This window comes from Phalacrocorax carbo, chromosome 4 (genome assembly GCF_963921805.1).
Source record: "Phalacrocorax carbo chromosome 4, bPhaCar2.1, whole genome shotgun sequence".
Lineage (NCBI taxonomy): Eukaryota > Metazoa > Chordata > Aves > Suliformes > Phalacrocoracidae > Phalacrocorax > Phalacrocorax carbo.
The window spans coordinates 308,577-325,605 of NC_087516.1; the positions used below are offsets into that span (position 1 = coordinate 308,577).

At 70.0% G+C, this 17,029-nt stretch overlaps 3 protein-coding genes across 6 annotated transcripts; 2 read left to right on the forward strand and 1 right to left on the reverse strand.

The window, feature by feature from the left end:
* Positions 1–184: 184 nt before the first annotated feature.
* Positions 185–6,228, forward strand: LOC135312981 (rho-related BTB domain-containing protein 2-like). Its single transcript, XM_064448716.1, has 9 exons — positions 185–559; positions 675–778; positions 2,497–2,682; positions 2,779–3,704; positions 4,075–4,193; positions 4,453–4,603; positions 4,835–4,923; positions 5,073–5,178; positions 5,265–6,228. Exons 1-9 carry the CDS (start codon positions 368–370, stop codon positions 5,432–5,434), a joined length of 2,043 nt encoding a protein of 680 aa, XP_064304786.1. The 5' UTR covers positions 185–367; the 3' UTR covers positions 5,435–6,228.
* A 101-nt stretch (positions 6,229–6,329) lies between these two features.
* Positions 6,330–13,799, reverse strand: WDR54 (WD repeat domain 54). Of its 2 annotated transcripts, none has more exons than XM_064448731.1 (10): positions 13,713–13,799; positions 13,066–13,291; positions 11,957–12,019; positions 11,671–11,737; positions 11,244–11,300; positions 10,818–10,945; positions 8,713–8,813; positions 8,365–8,527; positions 8,199–8,273; positions 6,330–7,792 (listed from the first exon to the last, which is right to left on the reverse strand). In XM_064448731.1, exons 1-10 carry the CDS (start codon positions 13,730–13,732, stop codon positions 7,661–7,663), a joined length of 1,032 nt encoding a protein of 343 aa, XP_064304801.1. In that variant the 5' UTR covers positions 13,733–13,799; the 3' UTR covers positions 6,330–7,660. The 2 variants fall into 2 exon arrangements, with proteins under 2 accessions (XP_064304801.1, XP_064304802.1); XM_064448732.1 differs by having other exon boundaries at positions 13,670–13,735.
* On the forward strand, positions 13,647–16,990 carry C4H2orf81 (chromosome 4 C2orf81 homolog). Of its 3 annotated transcripts, none has more exons than XM_064448728.1 (4): positions 13,647–13,787; positions 14,390–14,617; positions 14,729–14,935; positions 15,579–16,990. In XM_064448728.1, exons 1-4 carry the CDS (start codon positions 13,731–13,733, stop codon positions 16,437–16,439), a joined length of 1,353 nt encoding a protein of 450 aa, XP_064304798.1. In that variant the 5' UTR covers positions 13,647–13,730; the 3' UTR covers positions 16,440–16,990. The 3 variants fall into 3 exon arrangements, with proteins under 3 accessions (XP_064304798.1, XP_064304799.1, XP_064304800.1); XM_064448729.1 differs by lacking the exon at positions 13,647–13,787 and adding an exon at positions 13,803–13,859; XM_064448730.1 differs by lacking the exon at positions 13,647–13,787 and adding an exon at positions 13,835–13,879.
* The last annotated feature ends 39 nt before the right edge of the window (positions 16,991–17,029 follow it).

The following is a 17,029-nucleotide window of genomic DNA, read 5'->3' on the forward strand; positions in this document are numbered from 1 at the left end:
GCGCGGCGCCCCCTGGCGGCGCTCCTTTGTCCGCGCGCGGGCGGGGCGGGCGCCGATTGGCGGCGGGGCGGCGGGGCGGAGGCGGGGCGGGGCCGGGCGGGGGCGTCCTGTGATTGGCGGGACCGGCGGGGCGGGGCCGTGAGGGCGGGCCCGGCGGGTAGGATCGGTCGCGGATTGGCTGCAGGGGCGGGGCGGGCGGGGTAACGGGCCCGGGCGGCGGCGGCGGCGGCGCGGGCATGGGCGGGGGGCGGCGCTGAGGCGGCCGCTCCGTGCGGGGCCGCTGCCCGCGGCCGGGGGTCCCTGTCCCGCCGCGCCCCGCCCTGTCCCGCCGCGCCCCCGGTACCCGCCGGTGCCCCCCCCCGTGCCCATGGACCTGGACGTGGACTACGAGCGCCCCAACGTCGAGACCATCAAGTGCGTCGTGGTGGGCGACAACGCGGTGGGGAAGACGCGGCTCATCTGCGCCCGCGCCTGCAACGCCACGCTCAGCCAGTACCAGCTGCTGGCCACGCACGTCCCCACCGTGTGGGCCATCGACCAGTACCGCGTCTGCCAGGAGGTGCGGGGGGGGGGGGCGGGGGGCACCGGGGGGTCGGGGGGTGCCCGGGTGGGGGATGGGGCGTGGGGGTGCCCCGGTGCCGGTGCCGTAACGGCGGCGGTCCGTGTGCGGGCAGGTGCTGGAGCGCTCCCGGGACGTGGTGGACGAGGTCAGCGTCTCCCTGCGCCTCTGGGACACCTTCGGGGACCACCACAAGGACCGGCGCTTCGCCTACGGCAGGTGGGACCGCGGGCGCCCCGAGCCCCGCCACCGGCGCCCCGAGCCCCGGCCCCGCCCACCCCGGGGACGTGTGGCCGAAGGGGCCCCTCGGGCTCTTGCCAGCGCCCCAAGAGCGGCTCTGACACCCCAAACCCTCGGGGGGCCGGCGGTGCCCACACCCCCCCGACGGGGGCTGCTTTCAGTGCCTCGGGGGGCCATGCACCCCGACAGCCCCCGGCCCGGGGCAGGGAGCCCCCGGTGCTCACGGCTTCCCTGGGGGGCAGCCGGCACCGCATGCACCAGGGCTGCATGTTTGGGGTAGGGGGGCAGCTCTAGGGCACTGGTTGGGGTCCCCGCCTCCATGGGGGGTTGGGGGTGCAGCCCCTGGGTGGGGGGCCCATCCTGGCAGGCACTGAGCCCCCATGCTGTGGGGCAGAGCTGGGTGGCTTTTTCAGCCAATCAGGGGGCGTCTGGCTTCTGGGGGTGCTGGGACCCTCCCTGGGGGTGCTGGGCCGGCCACAGGAGAAGTCCCTGGGCCGTGGCCGAGCGGTCACTGGCTCGCCCCGCTCCCCAGGCTGTAAACACCCCCCTTCCTCGTGGCCGCTGGCACGTCCAGGCTCTTATCGCCCGCTGCGCCGTGCCAGCGCGGCTCGGCAGGCTCTAATCTTCCCTCTGCACTGCCTGGGGTGGCCCCATGGGGAGGGGACACCCCTGGCTGGGGGGGGATATGGGGGCCTGCCCCTGCCCGGGGTGCCTGAGGTGCTCAGTGCTGCCGGCTCCGTTCCCATGGGGCAGTGGGTGCCGGGTCCCGGCCGGGCTGGTGTTGCCCGTGGGTGAGTGGTGGCTCCCGTGCTGGCCGGAGGCCCACGGGAGGCGGCGGGTGGCATCTATCTTGGTCCCTGACATGGGCCCAGCTCCAAAAGCGCCTCCTGGTCACGTCTCGGCAAGGCGCAGACTAAAAACAAACCAGGTCTGGGGCCACGTGGCTGCTCCCGGCCGCCTTATAAGGCCCCGGGGGCTGCGGGGACCTGGGTGCTGCTGGCACCTGCTGTGCGTCCCCTGTCACCTTGCCCAGGGAGGCTTCCCCGAGCCGCTGGCAGTGCCGGCGCTGGGCTGGGATGGCACTGGCAGCGGGATGACACCCTGCCAGCCCCGGGGGAGGGAGCCGAGCCCCGCGCCGGGTGCAGGGAAGGGGCTTGGGGCGGCCTGGCAGGGATGGTCCCTGCAGCCCTGCCTGTGCCAGGGGCTGGACCCACTCTGGTGATCACCCGGCCATTCTCCATGGGCTCCTCGTGCACCTGATCGCATTTGGTCACTGCCCTGGGTCTCTGTGGGGCGTTTCGGAGTTCAGGACAAGCCCCACGCCGTGCTGTGCCGGTCCTGTGCTGTACCCGAGCCGGGGCAGCCCTCGGCTTGGCCGACCAGGGTGACCCAGAGGCAGGTGCCCTCAGCTGCCTCCTCGGTCCCGGCTGTCCCCATGCGTGGCCGAGAGGCTCCCTGGGGGCATGGGGCTCCCCAGGGCTGTGGGGCAGAGCCCTGCCAGGGCAGGTGTGGGGTCCCGGGGTGGGGGCAGCCAGATCCAGCTGCGGCTGTCCCTGGAGAGGGATGGGACCCCAGTGCTGTTCCATGAGCAAGTGGGGGTGCAGGGGTTGGCCTGGGGATGCAGAGTGATAGCAGGTCACACTGGGGCTGTCCTCACCCTCCTCCTCCGCCTCTCCTCCTCTCCCTCCTGGCCACAGGTCGGATGTGGTCGTGCTCTGCTTCTCACTGGCGAACCCCAACTCCCTGCGCCATGTGAAGACGATGTGGTACCCTGAGATCAAGCACTTCTGCCCACGGACACCCATTGTGCTGGTGGGGTGCCAGCTGGACCTGCGCTACGCCGACCTGGAGGCTGTCAACCGGGCCCGCCGCCCCTTGGCCAAGTGAGGCTGCCGCGCCGGGCGGGTGGGGGGTGGCAGGGCCAGGGGGCCGGGGCCCCCCTGCGCATGGTGACACGGCCCTGCTCTGTCCCACCCCAGGCCCATCAAGCCCACGGACATCCTGCCTCCGGAGCGGGGCCACGAGGTGGCCAAGGAGCTGGGGGTGCCCTACTATGAGACCAGCGTGGTGGCCCAGTTCGGCATCAAGGACGTCTTCGACAACGCCATCCGGGCTGCCCTCATCTCCCGCCGGCACCTCCAGTTCTGGAAGTCGCACCTGAAGAAGATGCAGCGGCCGCTGCTGCAGGCCCCCTTCCTGCCCCCCAAGCCCCCGCCGCCTGTCATCCAGGTCCCCGACCCGCCGGCCAGCCGCAGCTGGGGCCCCGCCGCCCTCTTCTGCACCCCGCTCTGCGCCGACGTCGTCTTCCAGCTGCAGGGCGGCCAGCGGGTCTTCGCCCACCGCGTCTACCTGGCCACCTCCTGCTCCAAGTTCTACGACCTCTTCACCCTGGAGGGGCCGCGGGGGGGGCCCAAGGAGCCGGCCGCCCGCACCAAGAGCCTGGATGGGGAGCGGGGGGCCCTGGCTGAGGGGGCGCGCGCCCCGCTGCGGACTTCGCAGAGCGATGATGCGCTGCGGCCGGCAGCGGAGGACGGTGCGGCGCCCGGCGGCAGCCACGACCTGTCGGCCTGGGGCCGCGGCTTCGTCAGCATGCGCTGGGAGCTGGTGGCGGACCCGGTGGCGGGGCGGGAGAAGCGGATGGCGGTGGTGTGCATGGACCAGCGGGTGCAGGCGGAGCCCTTCCGCGCCGTGCTGGAGTACCTCTACACCGGGCGGCTGGACCAGGCCCGCGGGGACCTGATGCAGGTGGCCACCATCGCCGAGCTGCTGGAGGTCTTTGACCTGCGCATGATGGTGGCCAACGTGCTCAACAAGGAGAGCTTCATGAACCAGGAGATCACCAAGGCCTTCCACGTCCGCCGCGCCAACCGCATCAAGGAGTGCCTGGGGAAGGGGGTCTTCGCAGGTAGGGGTGTCCCCGGCCCCGGGGCGGGCAGAGGGAGGGCTGTGGGGGATGTGCTGGCTGGGGTGGTCACCGGGCTCCTTCCCCTCCAGTGGGGTGTCCTGGCTCCCGTCATGCCCTGCACAGGCCCGGGGGTCCCGGCCACGCCGATCCCCCTCCCTCCACCAAGGCCGTCGTGGTCTGGGCTCCCAGAGCCTTCGTCCCTTCCCCGTGCCGTCCCCAGCGCCCATGTGGCAGTGCCACGCTCCCCGGGCTCCGTGGGACGGCCGTGGTGGGGGCTGCAGGGGCGCGGGTCCCTGGGCCAGCTGAGTCAGGGGCTGGGTGGCCGAGGGGTGACTGTCCCCGCGCTGAGGCTGCCCCTTTGCCGTCCCAGACGTGGTGTTCCGCGTGGACGACGGGGCCGTGCCAGCGCACAAACCCCTGCTCATCGCCGGCTGCGACTGGATGATGGCCATGTTCCGGGGGGCTTTCCGGGAGAGCTATGCCGCCGAGGTGAGGGGCTGCAGGGGCGGGGGGGACATGGCGGGAGGGGTGTCCCCATGTCCCCGCTGGCTCTGCCACGAGGCTGCAGGGAGCACAGGCGTCTCTTGGCAGTGCCGGCTCTGCTGGGGGCTGGCTCGGGTCCCCCGGCCCTGGCACATTTGACTCCTGCTTTCACCCTTGCTGGAGGAAAAGCGGGGGGCTGTGGGGGGCCAGTGCTGCCGGTGGTGGCTCTGGGTGCCGGGCCCCCTCAGACCCCGCCGTCCCGCAGGTGTCCCTGCCCGGCACCAACTGCGCCTGCCTGCGCGCCGTCCTCGACTTCCTCTACACCGGCGTCTTCACCCCCACGCCCGACCTGGACGCGATGGAGCTCCTCATCCTCACCAACCGCCTCTGCCTGCCCCGGCTGCAGGCGCTCACAGGTGAGGCCCCCCCGCCCCGGCCCCCCCTGACGTCACCTGCCAATACGGTTATGTCACCTGCCAATACGATTACGGCGCCGCGGGGACAGGGGATCGATGCGTCCCCAGTGTGTCATTAACGGCGTCCTTATGTAAGAGCCGACGGGCGCGGCTTCGCCCCGGGGGGAGCCCGGCTGCGGGGGCGCGTCCCCAGCCCCCCCCCCGGTGCTGATGGTCCCCCTCCGCCCCCAGAGCAGTACGCCGTGGATGAGCTGCTGCGAGCCTTCATGCAGCGGGTGGAGATCGACGAGCAGGTCATCATCTACCTGGAGATGACGCAGGTACGTGGGGGGAGCGGCAGGAGCCCCGTGGCAGGGGGGTGGGGGGGGAACACGCCAATCCCCGGTGGGGGCAGGTGGTGGCGGGCGCGGGGGGCTGCTGTGGTGGGGTGCGGGCGGCCGCCCGCCCCGCTCAGCCCCTCTGCCCGCAGTTCCACAACGCCCGGCAGCTGGCCGCCTGGTGCCTGCACTACATCTGCACCAACTACAACAGCGTCTGCCGCCGCTTCCCCCGGGAGATGAAGTTCATGTCCCCAGGTAGGGCGCGGGGGGCGCGGGCAGGGACGCGGTCGGGGCCGGCACGCGGCCGTGCCACGCCGGTGACGCGGCGTCGCCGTCCGCAGAGAACCAGGCGCACTTCGAGCGGCACCGCTGGCCGCCCGTCTGGTACCTGAAGGAGGAGGACCTGTACCTGCGCTCCAAGAAGGAGCGGGAGCGGGAGGAGCAGCTGCAGCGCAAGCAGCACACCCGCAGCAAGTGGTGCTTCTGGCGGCCCTCGCCCCACGTCTCCTGAGCCGGGGGGGCACGGCCGGGCCGGCGGCCGCCCGCTCGGCCCCTCGCCCTGCCGAGGGCTGCCGTTCCCCCCCGGCCGCTGCCCGTTTACACCCCCTGCCCCGGCTGTTTACAGGCGCTGCCCCCCGCCGCCGCCGCTCGCTGGGCCGCGGCCCCTCCGTCCCCGCCGTCCCGCCGTGCCTTTCCCCGGCGCGGGGAGCAGGGCTGGCCGTGCCGAGCCGTGCGGTGCCGGCAGGGCCCCTCGCCCCGGCCAACGCTGGTGCTACCTCGGACCGAGCAGTATTGTGGGGCTGGGGGCGAGCAGCGAGCGGGGGCTCTGCCGGCCTCCTCCTGGGGGGCTCCCCCACCCCGTGCCGGGGGCTCCCCCGGGCAGGGCTTTCTGGTGCTGTATTTCCCCCCCCACCCGTGACAGAGGCGGGGGGCCAAGCTGTGAGTGGGGCAGGGGGCGGGATGGGTGTGGGGGTCCCGGGGTGTGTGTCTGGCTGTACGAGCTGCTCCTGCCCGGGGTGGGGAGGGCAGCCCGCTTCCGCCCCCAGCTCATCTCTGTGCCTTGGACGTGCCCTGCAGGGCCACAGGCTCTGTCCCCGTGGTGGGGGCCATCGTCCCTGGCCCGGGGGTCCCGGGGTCCCTGGGCTGAACTGCACAACCATTTTTACACTTTTTTATCCCCCTGCCCCACAAGCACACCGGCCCTCGGGCCCCCCCGCCCCCGGGCCCCCCCAGCACTGTGAGCGGGGCTGCCCACGCCTCTCAGCATCGGCTGTTTTAACCTTTAATAAAGCCTTTTGTAACGGGCCCAGACTCTGTCCCGACTCCCCACCCCGTGGTGCTCAGCCATTGCCCCCCCCCCCCAGTGTATCAGCCCCCCCAGCCAGAAAGGAGCGACACAGGGAGGGGGGGCTTCATTCAGATGCATTTATCATGGTCGGGGGGGTACACAGCACATGGCAGGTGGGAAACAGGAGAGGGGAATCCTGACCCATAGCTGGGTGGGGGAGCAGCACATGGTGGGGCTGACCCCACCCGAGGTGCAGGCCACAAGTGGGGTGTGGGTGTGGGGCTGTGCCCCATAGCTCAGGGTTGGGGAGAGCATCCCTGGCTGCAGCCCTCGCCCCAGCATGGCAGGAGGGGCTGGGGGCTGTGGGGGGTGTGTGTGGGGGCAGCCTCAGCCCCAGGGCCCGTCCCAAGCTGAGCTTGCCCCATGGCACTGGGTCTCCCCCATGCACCCCCTGCCCCCGCAGTGCCCTGGGAATGGAGCCAGAGGCCGAGCTCATCCCTGGGGCCACATCGTCTCCTGGCCGTGGGAGGGGGCTGGGATGGGAGGGCTGGGGCCAAGGCAGAGCCAGGGGGAGCCCAGGCCCAGCATCTGTCCCCCGCTTCCAGCCCAGCCTAGTCAGGGCAGGAGCTGGGCGCAGAGCCAGCTGGGGGTGCACAGGGTGAGAACGGGGGGGACAGTGTGGCAGCAGCCTGCAGGACTGTCCCTGGGGTGCCCTGGCTGGGAGCGCCGAGCAGCTGCCTCTGCCTTTTTCAGGCGTGGAGCACAGCTGCAGCCCTGTACATCTGGCCAGCAGCCGTGGGGATGCGAGGTCCCATGGGGGTCCCACGGGGATGCGAGGTCCCATGGGGGTCCCACGGGGATGTGAGGTCCCATGGGGGCCCCACATGTCCCCACTGCTCCCTGGGGACGAGGCGAGGCTCCCCTCCTGCTCCCAGGTAACCGTGCCGCCCCGGGGAAGGGCGTCCCCGCGGGTGCTGCACCCACAAGGCGCCGCCGCCCCGGCTGGGACCAGCTCCCGAGGCTCTCCGGGCCGGAGCAGCGGGAGCAGCGTGTAGCACAGGTTTGCCCTGGCTCCTCTCCTGCATGAACCAGAGCTGCCGCCAGGCACGGGGAGCCGGTTCTGCTCCCTGCCACGCTGCCTCCTCCCCTCGGGGAGGGCTGGGGGGCAGGCGGGGGGACGGCGCCCAGCCCAGGGACCCGCTCAGGGTCTGGGGTAGCTGGAGCAGCTCCAAGCCCCCATTCTCTGCGCGCCAAGGGCGGGTTTGCTTCGGGAGCAAGGGGGTGCTGGCTCAGCTCCACCTTCACGCATATTTCCACCCCACTGGAGGCACAGCCCTGTGCCGCCGCTGCCTGGGCCCCATGGAGCAGAAGTGGGGGGTCTGCACTGACCCCCTCTTGCTTATGGTGCCTCGGTGCCGGGGTGGCCCAGCTCCCCCCGCAGCTCGCAGCCTACGCCCTGCTGTAGCGGAAGATCTCGCTCAGGTCGTAGCCGGTCACGGCGAAGGAGTTTCCCTCGGGGTCGCAGAAGCGGGCGCCGCAGACCTGGGTGTCGGTCACACACTCAGCATGGCAGTGCTCGATCTGCAGCGGGGAGAGGAGCCGAACGGTGGCACAGGCTGAGGGAAGAACAACCCACCACAGCCAGAAGCCGGGGGACCGGCTGCGGGTCCCTGCCCGCCTGCGGAGGCATCGCTTCGGGGCCAGCAGGGACTGCGGGCGCGCGGCCGGGCCGGCACAAGGGTGCCGTTGCGTTGGCACAAGACCCACATCCCGGTCAGACAGAGCAGCCTTTGCAGCTTGTACCCCCGCAGCAGGAGGAAAGGGGAGAGCTGTGCCACCCCGCGGTGGGTCAGACCGGGCCTGGCAGGGTTTCCACCGAGCAGCGAGTCCCTCTCCGTGGCCACGGTGCCCCACGGGAGGCTGCAGGCCAGGGCAGCACCGGCACAGCAAGCCCACGGGGCTGAGGGCAGCCGCTGCCCAGGCTCACCTCGACATCGCCGGTGTCCGGGTCCCGGCTGAGCTTCCAGACGTGAACGAAGGAGTCCTCCGCGCCCGACAGCAGCTGCGAAGGGAGCGGGACAGAGGCCATGGGGAGCGGGAGGCCGGCGGGATGCCGCACACAGGCCGAGGTGCCCCGGCACAGCCGGCCGTACCTTCCCCGTCTGCGGCGCCACGTCCAGGGCGTAGATCCATCGAGCGTGAGCGTTGACCTCGGCGCTCAGGAGGCCCGTCGCCGCCTCGTAGAGCCGAATCTGCCCGTTCCCGTAGCCAGCAGCCACGATCCCGTTCCACAGCTTCACGGAGGAGCAGGTGCAGCTGGGCACAGGGGCACGTCTCACCTCCTCCCCTCCTGACTGCAGACCCGTGCGCCGGCAGCTGCTGCCGGCGTCCCCCTCCTGCCACCCTCCCACCCCTCGCCAGGCTCCGATGCGGCCTGGCGAGGGGTGTCCAACACCACCCACCGACAGGACCGCGCCGCTCCATCTGCCCCTCGGGCTTACCCAAAGGCTGGGATTTTGATGAGCAGGGCGAACTCCTCTCCCGTGCTCCAGACGCAGAGGGTCCCAGCGTCGTCGGCAGTCACCAGGTCACCAGCCCCGTCCTGCAAAGCAGGGGCAGGTCGGCCTCCGCCCTGGCACCGCTCGTGGGGCAGCCGGCTCTGCCGCCGGCAGCGCGCAGCTGAGTCACACCAGGCAGAAGGTTCTTGCTGCCCTGGCTGCCTGTGCCGCTAACGTTGCTGCAAAGCAAAGCCAGGGCCTGCAGCAGAGCAAGCTTAAAGTTTAACAGCTCACAGAAACTGCTGACACATTTTGTGAACAAGCGAGGCTTGGCCGTGATCACACACGGGCGTTGCAGTTCAAACACGTCCGTGTTTGGCAACACTAATTACACACAGGATAAATTTCTAGGAAGAATCACCCCATCCCCTCCCTCTGCGCCCGAGTCTCGACACTTCACCTTACAGGAGCCTGTGATTTCACACACCAGGCCCTGACTCTCACTCGCTAGAAAGCCTTCAAAAACCGCGGTGCAAAGTCCGGGAGAGGCGCGTTAGAGAGTCACGGCAGACAGGTGACAGAACAGCTGTCACATAAACAAGCTCCATATCCAGGCTAATTGGGAACAAGTTCTAGGTAATTAATTGTTCAGGGAAGTCCCAAACGCAGGGAAAGTTAAATGTAAGTGGTTAGAGAAAATATAAGAAAGCGTCCTCGTTGGGAAGGAGGCCGCCAACAACGAAGCAGCCCATTAGCGCGTCCGCAGAGACGGCAGCCAGAGGGAGCTGAACTGAAGGAAGCCCCAGCCCGCACCCCGTGATCAGGTGCAGTTATCTCGCCTGCCCTGAGCAAGGCCACCGGTACCTCTGACAGCTCGGGTCGGTTAGAATCAGAGTCCTGAGCGGGAAGGGACCCACAAGGATCATGGAGTCCGGCTCCTGTCCCTGCACAGGACAGCCCCAAATCCACCCCGTGTGTCTGAAGGTGTTGCAGTTGCCTCCCTGCACTGGCGAGGGGGAAAGGCTCGTCCCTTCAGCCAGCACACGGGCGCAGCTCTGCCCTCGGCTTCCTCATCCACCTGTGCCAGCACCCTGGGCCTGGCCTGGGGAGGGGAAGGGGGGTCCTGTACGGGCAGCCAGCCCCCCAGAACAGCCTCCAAGACACAGGCGTGACGTGTCCCACACCCTCCCCTCAGGATCAGCTGTAGTAACTCACCATGCTAATGATGGGAGCATTAATTTTAGCGTGGGTTTATTCACAGCCAGTTTGGCTCACTTGCTCTCGTACCACAACTGGCCTTTAGCTTCAACAGCTCTTCTGCGCTCTGGCACTCAGCCCGACAGATCACGGGATGCTCTGGGCTGGTAACGAGCCACGCTCCAGCAGCCATGCTGCTTGTGGAGCGGGTCAGCCCTTCACCACCTTCATTGCCCCTCTGCTTCAGCATTCATGCTCCCAGAGCCTGTGTGAGCAAGGCTGGGATCCAGTCAGCTGGGAAACCTGGAGCCCGAGGCGCTCAGAGGGCAGAGAGAGGCTGGACGCCAATGGAAAGCTGCGATAATTGATGGGGCGGCCACTCCCAGCTGCCTGGGCAGCAGAGGGAACAGCCCTGAAATACCACAGCGTACAATGGAGCGCTTTAAACTAGCTTTGACTTCGGTTTGCCTCAGCTTGAGGCACCGCACCACGCCACAGCAGGACAGCTCACGGGCTTTTCAGAGCAGGGGCTGAGGAAGCGGCCATCCCAAGCCACCTCCTCCCCGAGATGGATCCCACCCTGACAGGGGAGATCCCGCTCACCCAGAGACAGCCACAAAAGCCAAATGGCTGGTGAAGGGAGAGATGGCAGGGCCACCCGCTCTCCTGCGCCATGGAGAGCAGCCGGCTCTGGGGCAGCCCTGCCATGGCACAGCCTCCCCAGACCTCACCTGCGGTGGGGATCGAGCTGGCCACGGACAGCACCAGCGAGGGGCGAGGGGCTGCACCCCAGCATTAGCTCAGCCAGGGCCAAGGCCTGGGTAAACCCCAGCTCCCAGAGCTGGCACTGGAGAGGCGTCCCTGAGCCAGCCGTGGGGACTGGCTGCCAACAGCGCTGACCCCACACGTACCGGAGCCTGGCCCAGCTCTGCCGCGATGTCGGTGATGGCGTCGTGGTGCTGCTCCAGGACCTCGCTCACCGTGATGTTCGTCCCTTTGGGGGGGATGTCAAACACCAGCACCAGCCCAGAGGACGTCCCTGCGGGCGTGCCGGAGGAGCCATCAGCGGGGGCTTGTCCCACTCTGCCCCAGGAGCGAGCCTCCAGCTCCCACTGCGGGCTCCTCGCTCCCCCCGAGCCCTGCCGCCTGCGCGGGGCTGCTCCCTGCTCGCAGACCAGCCCCTCTGTTCAGCACGGAGCAGCTCCCTGCGAGGGCCGTGACGCAAACCGGCCCCCTCAGCTGATCCCGCATCGTGACGCCGGCCTCCGGCCCCAGCGCCGGCCCCCCCAGCGCCGGCCGCCCTTCTTTTCCTTCCCCACGCTGCCGGCTGGGCTCACCCACGCAGATGAAGCGTCCACCAGCTGCAGCGATCCCCCGAGCAAACACTGCTTGTGCTGAAAGGAAACCAAGAGCGGGTCACGACCTGCAGCAGCTCCCAGGAAGTGGGAGGCCGGCGCAGCGGCGTGAGGCACCAGGGTGCCTGTTCCAGTTTCGACGTTGGGGCCAGTCCCATGGCTGCCACGCTAGGCCCCTTCCAAGCCCCTCCGCAGCACCCCAGACCCCCATCAAGCCAGGATCTAGGGGTCAGGGTGACGCTGTGACCTTCTCCAGACCCTTCTGCTCAGCTCCTGTGTAGGACTGCCCTGGCTTGACCCTAACTGGGAGCCAGGCTGCTCCCTGGCCACAGGAATCAAACAGGCTGGGGAAGTAGAGCAGGCAGAGGGGTTGGGGGGCTCCTCACTGCGCTCCCACTGCAGGATTTACCTGGAGGATGCTCTGTGACATCCAGCGCGTGCCAATAAACCATGATGGAGCCATCGGACTCGTACATCTGGAGAGAGAAAGCAAGAGTGTGAGGCCCAAGAGCATGGGGAAGCTTCTCTTACGGCTTCAGACTCAGCCCAAGAGGTGTCCGAGAGAGAGCAAGAGCTCTCTGGGCCCACAGCAGGACCTCTGGAGGGTTCCCCCGCACCCCCAGGAGCCCAGCTGTCCTCACAGGGAGCTCACCCTCCCAGCGTCCTGACTTCGCTTCTCATCCTCACCACCTCACCTGGATCCCTTTCTGAGAGGTCAGCACCAGCAGGACCCGCGAGGGCAGGACGCACCAAGCAGCCTGGAAGGAAAGGAGGCTTGGTGGGAGCCCAGGGAGGGTGAAACAGGGCAAAGCCCTCCCCACCTTCCAGGGGAGGGACAGCCCGCAGTCACCCACAGCGGTGGGCGTTTCTGGCTCCTGTCGTGGGTTACAGGAGGTGGGTCCCCGAACCCAGTGTCGCGCTCCGAGCGGCCACCCTGAGTCACAACCTGACCTGCAGTCACGCTGGGAGCCGTGTATTGCTTCACAGGGTTGCTCCAGCTCCGCTATGGAGGCAGCAGGGCGCTGCTTACGGCCCAGGCTGCAGCGCCTGCCTCCCGCCAGGCTGCTGGGGGAGCAGAGCTGTCTGAAATCACAGAACGTCCTGAGCTGGCAGGGACCCACAAAGACCATTGAGCCCAGCTCCCGTCCCCGCACAGGACACCCCAAATTCACACCATGGCTCTGGGGGCCATGTCCAAGTGCTTCTGGAATATCACCAGGCTGGTGCCGTGATGCCTCCCTGGGGAGCCTGTGCCAGGGCTCCACCACCCTCTGGGGGAAGGACCTTCTCCTAATGCCCAGCCTAACCCTCCCCTGGCACATCTCCCTGCCATTCCCTTAGGTCCTGGTGTCGGTCACCAGAGAGGAGACCAGCCCTGCCCCTCCTCCTCCCCTTGGGAGGGAGCTGCAGAGCGCCATGAGGGCTGCCCTCAGCCTCCTCTGCTCCAGCTGAGCAAACCCAGGGACTTCAGCCGCTCCTCGTACGGTTTCCCCTCTAAACCCTTCCCCAACTCCACAGCCTCCTCAGGACACTCTCCAGTAGCTTTATACCCTTGATGTCCTGTGGTGCCCAACACTGCCCACAGCACTCGGGGTGAGGCCGCCCCAGCGCGGGGCAGAGCGGGACAATCCCCTCCCTCGCCCGGCTGCGATGCAGGGCTTGAAGAGCTGCCGCATGTTCCATCCCTCCCGGTGAGGGCTCTGCTGGGCAGCCGGCAGCTGACGGCAGCGGTGGAGGAGCTGACCGGCTCGCTGCCCTGGAGCGTGTGGCACGGAGGTGCGGTGCAGGCACCCCAGCACTTTACCTGGGTGAGGAGGGAGGCGCTGAGGGCCATGCTGCCCTCCTTGGCCTGCAGCTGGCGGTGGGAGAAGCCGGTGCCGTCGGCGTCGGCGCTGACCAGGCTGAGGCCGGGGCCGTGGACGGCGCAGCAGCAGGCCAGCGGCCGGCCGGGCCGGCGCAGCACGCTCAGGTTGTTGTACAGCGCCGCGCTGCTGCTCCGCAGCTGCAGGCTCTTCTCCTTGCGGTACATCCTGCGGGGGCCGTGCAGCTCTGGGGACACCGGCCGCGCACCCCGGCCTCCCGCCGCCTGCCCCGCACGGGGTCACCCCGGGCTCCCCTCCCGGGACCCCCCCTCACCTGGGCTCCCCACCCCAGGATCCCCTCCCGGCGCTCACCTCTCCTGGGACCCCCCTCCCAGGACCCCCCTTCACCGCCGGGACCCCCTCCGCCCATGGGGTCCCCCTCCCCAGGGCGCCCTTGCCCCTAAAGTCCCCCTCCCGGGAACCTGCCCCCCCCCGCCCCTGGGCTCCCCGCCAGCGCCCCCCCGGGACCCCCGCCGTCCCCGAGCTCCCCCTCCCAGGACCCTCCTCGCCCCCGGGACGCCCCGTCCCCACCCCAAGATCCCCCACCCCATGGCCGCCCCTCCAGGCCTCCGAGAACCCCCCGCCTCACTCGGTGTCCGCCGCAGCCATGGAGACGGCGGCGCGGCGTGATGACGCAAGAGCGGCGCGCAGCGGTGGCGTCACGGTGTGCGGCGGGGGGCGGGGCCAGCGTTGCCGTTGGAGACCGGGACGCGGGGGGGTTGGGCAGGGGGCCGAGGTGTGCTGGGGTGTGCTGGGGTGTACCGGGATGCGCTGGGATATATCAGGGTGTACTGGGATGTACCAGGGAATACTGTGCTGTGCTGGGATGTATTGGGGTGTGCTGGGGTGGGTTGGGGTGTGCTGGGGTGTACTGGGGATGTTGGGATGCACTGGGATGTACTGGGGTATATTGTGCTGTGCTGGGGTGTGCTGGGGTGTGCTGGGGCATATCGGGGCGTGCTGGGGTGTACTGGGATGCGCTGGGGTACGCGGGGGCGGGCTGGGGGCTACTGGGATGCTCCGGGGTACGTGGGGGCGGGCTGGGATGAGCTGGGGCCCGCGGGGGTGCCGTGGGGAGCAGCCGGACGCCATGTCAGGGATGGCCCCACCACGGGACGGGACATGGAGGCTCCCCCGGCTCCCCGGCATCGCCACTGAGCTCCGGGGAAGGCGAGACCCCCGGGCTGAGCCGGGGGGATCCCCCCAAACCTCCCCGGACACCGGACGAGGGGCGGGAGGTGTGAGGGCTGTTGTGTCTCCCTGCAGAAAATGACCCCCCGGGAGCGGGCGGCCGCCCCCAGGTCGCGCGGGGAGAAGGCCCGGCCGCCCCCCATCACCACTGCCCGAGCCGACGTGGTCCCGGGGCGGCTGCCCGAGGCGGAATGGCTGTCCCTGCTCGCGGGGGAGCGCGGGGACGGCGACGTCGCGGACGTCCTCGCCGAGCTCCTGGACCGCGTGATGGACGGGTGCTCCAAAGCCCACGCGGCTCGGCAGGTGAGCGCGCCCACCCCCTGCTTTCGAGGCAGTCCCTCGCAGCGCCCACGGCGCAGGACGGGGCGCGGGGTGCCGAGCGGGGTGGGGTCTCAGCCCCGGCTCTGCCCGCAGTGCGTGCCCTTCACCGTGGGCCAGGCGCGGGACGCCCTCCTGCACATCGCCCAGTGGCGCTTCCTGGCGCGGGATGAGGGCGAGACGGGCCCCGAGGGAGACGGCACCTGGCAGGAGGATGACGAGCCCGAGCCCTGCGCCACCGACTCCTGGGCGCCGGGCTCCGTCCCCGTCCTGCGCGTCCATCAGGCCCCGTGCCCGGGAGAGGTGAGACGTGCCACGGCACCCAGGCGGCCGGGCTCTCCCCTTTCCCTGCGCGGGGGGCCGGGGCGAGTGAGCCCACGGGGAAGGGCTGAGCCCCACAGAGAAGGACTAAGCCCCACAGGAAAGGGCTGAGCCCACGGGGAAGGTCTGAGCCCCACGGAGAAGGTCTGAGCCCCACAGGGAAGGGCAGAGCCAATGGGGAAGGGCTGACCCCTTTGGGGAAGGGTTGACCCTACAGCAAAGGGCTGAGCCCCATGGAGCTGAGCCCTATGGGGAAGGGCTGAGCCCACAGGGAAGGACTGAGCCCCATGGAGCAGGGCTGAGCCGGGACTGCTCTGGGGCCAAGGAACACTGGCTGACAGCCTGGGCCTGGCGGCGGGGTCCTCCAGGGGCTGTTGTGTGGCCCTGGGCCGGGCACAGCCTCCCCCAAACACCCCCGAGGAGCTGGGGGGTCTGTGCCGAGGTGGGCAGGGTGCATCGTTCCTTTGGTTGTTGGCGGGATGGTTCCCTGCTCTGGCGGTGACAAGGGCGGAGCCGTCAGCTCCCAGGGGTGAGGGGTGGGGCTGGGAGGTGATGCTGAGCCACCCCATCGGTCACCGCCACACCCCAGCCCACACCGTGTCCCCCTTTGCCCCCTCCCGGGCAGGTCTCCAGTGCGCAGCCCCTGTGTCCCAGCCACGTCCCCACCGCCGGCACCATCCTGCCCGTGCCAGGGCCGTCCCGCCCGCAGCTGCTGCTGGACGAGGTGGCCATCGCTCCCCGGCCCCCCAAGGGAAAACCTCCCCGCACCCGGCCCCCGCTGCCGCAGTCAGCCCCGCTCTGCCCAGCCAGGCCACCGGCTCCCTGCCCGCCCCCACGGCAGCCGGAGGAGGGATGGCGTCTGTCCCCCAGGGACGTGGAGGGGAGCAGCGTGGTGGGAGTCAGCAGCCACAGGCCGCCGCTGCCACCTCCCTCCTGCGCCAGCCTGGCAAAGATCCGGCCAGGGCGGCCCGCGGGCAGCACAGGGGCAAAGCGAGAGGGGTCCAGCACCGCCCTGGGGGTCCCCAGGCTGGGCCCCCGCAGCCAGCCTGAGCGCTGGATCAGGCCACAGGTGGAGGTGCTGGACCTGGGCACGGAGGCCAAGCCGCCGGCACGTCCCCAGGGTGCCCACCGGTGCCGCCGGGGGCCGGAGCTGGGCACCATGGCACGGACACAGCTCCAGCCGTCCCACCCGGGGTCTCCGCAGCCCCCTGGCCCCGTGCCCTGGCAGCTCGGCTCCTTGCTGGACTCCGCTCGGCTGGCCCCCGGCGTCACTGTCAGATGGGGCGGCAGCGTGAAGCGTGGGCTCCGCATCCCTGCACACGGCGAGGAGGAGGAGGTGGGGGAGGCCAAGCGGGACCTGAGACCCATCCACCCCACTGTGCCCTTCCCGGCTGTTGCGGCCAGGGAGGTGACGGGCGATGGTGCCCCAGCGTCCACGAGCAGCGTGTGGGGCGAGCCCCCCGCTCAGCGCCAACCCTCGCCCTGACCCTGCCGCCGGGCAGTCCTGCCATGCTCCCTGCTGTGTCCCACGCGTGTCCCACACCCGGCCCCGCTGCTCACGGCAGCCCTGGCGTGGCGTGAGGGTGCAGCTGGGCTGGGTCCCCCCCAGGCTCCCGCTCTGCCGCGTCTCCGCTCCATGGGAGGCTGGCAGTACCCCATGGGCTTCCTCCCCATCCTCCCCCTCACATCCAGGGGAGCAGACCCGCTCCCGGAGCTCGTCCGCTGGGAAACCGACTCCAGCAGCTCCGTGGCCCGGTGCCCGGCTGGGCGCTGCCCTCGCCCTGCAGCTCAGCGCGGCGGCTGGGCGCTCGAGCTGCGGAGAGACCCCCTGTCCTAGGCTGGCTCCTCGCTCACTGCTCTTGGCACGTGTCCGCCCGACCCTCCATCCCGCGAGTTACCGCCGCGAGTGCCGTGTCTGGCACAGGGCAAGCGCGCCGATGCGGGGCAGCGCGGGCTCGCCCGAGGACGGGAGCTCGCTGCCCTTTGCAAGCTAAAGAAAATGGAAATAAAATAAAGAGGTTTCTGTCGCTTGGCTCTAGTCCCCTGCCGAAGACCAGCCCTGCAGCTGTCACGCCG

Bases quoted from the DNA above. Each gene is read 5' to 3' on its own strand.
- WDR54 (XM_064448731.1), bottom strand. From the start codon at position 13,732: ATGGCTGCGGCGGACACCGA. The intron at 12,020-13,065 runs GTAAAGTGCTGG...CTTTCCTTCCAG, and splicing joins GCGCCTCCCTCCTCACCCAG to GCTGCTTGGTGCGTCCTGCC. The intron at 8,814-10,817 runs GTACGTGTGGGG...CCTGCTTTGCAG, and splicing joins CAGAGCTGGGCCAGGCTCCG to GACGGGGCTGGTGACCTGGT.
- LOC135312981 (XM_064448716.1), top strand. From the start codon at position 368: ATGGACCTGGACGTGGACTACGAGCGCCCCAACGTCGAGACCATCAAG. The intron at 560-674 runs GTGCGGGGGGGG...GTGTGCGGGCAG, and splicing joins AGTACCGCGTCTGCCAGGAG to GTGCTGGAGCGCTCCCGGGA. The intron at 779-2,496 runs GTGGGACCGCGG...TCCTGGCCACAG, and splicing joins CGGCGCTTCGCCTACGGCAG to GTCGGATGTGGTCGTGCTCT.
- C4H2orf81 (XM_064448728.1), top strand. From the start codon at position 13,731: ATGGAGACGGCGGCGCGGCGTGATGACGCAAGAGCGGCGCGCAGCGGT. The intron at 13,788-14,389 runs GTGTGCGGCGGG...GTCTCCCTGCAG, and splicing joins CGCGCAGCGGTGGCGTCACG to AAAATGACCCCCCGGGAGCG. The intron at 14,618-14,728 runs GTGAGCGCGCCC...CTCTGCCCGCAG, and splicing joins AAGCCCACGCGGCTCGGCAG to TGCGTGCCCTTCACCGTGGG.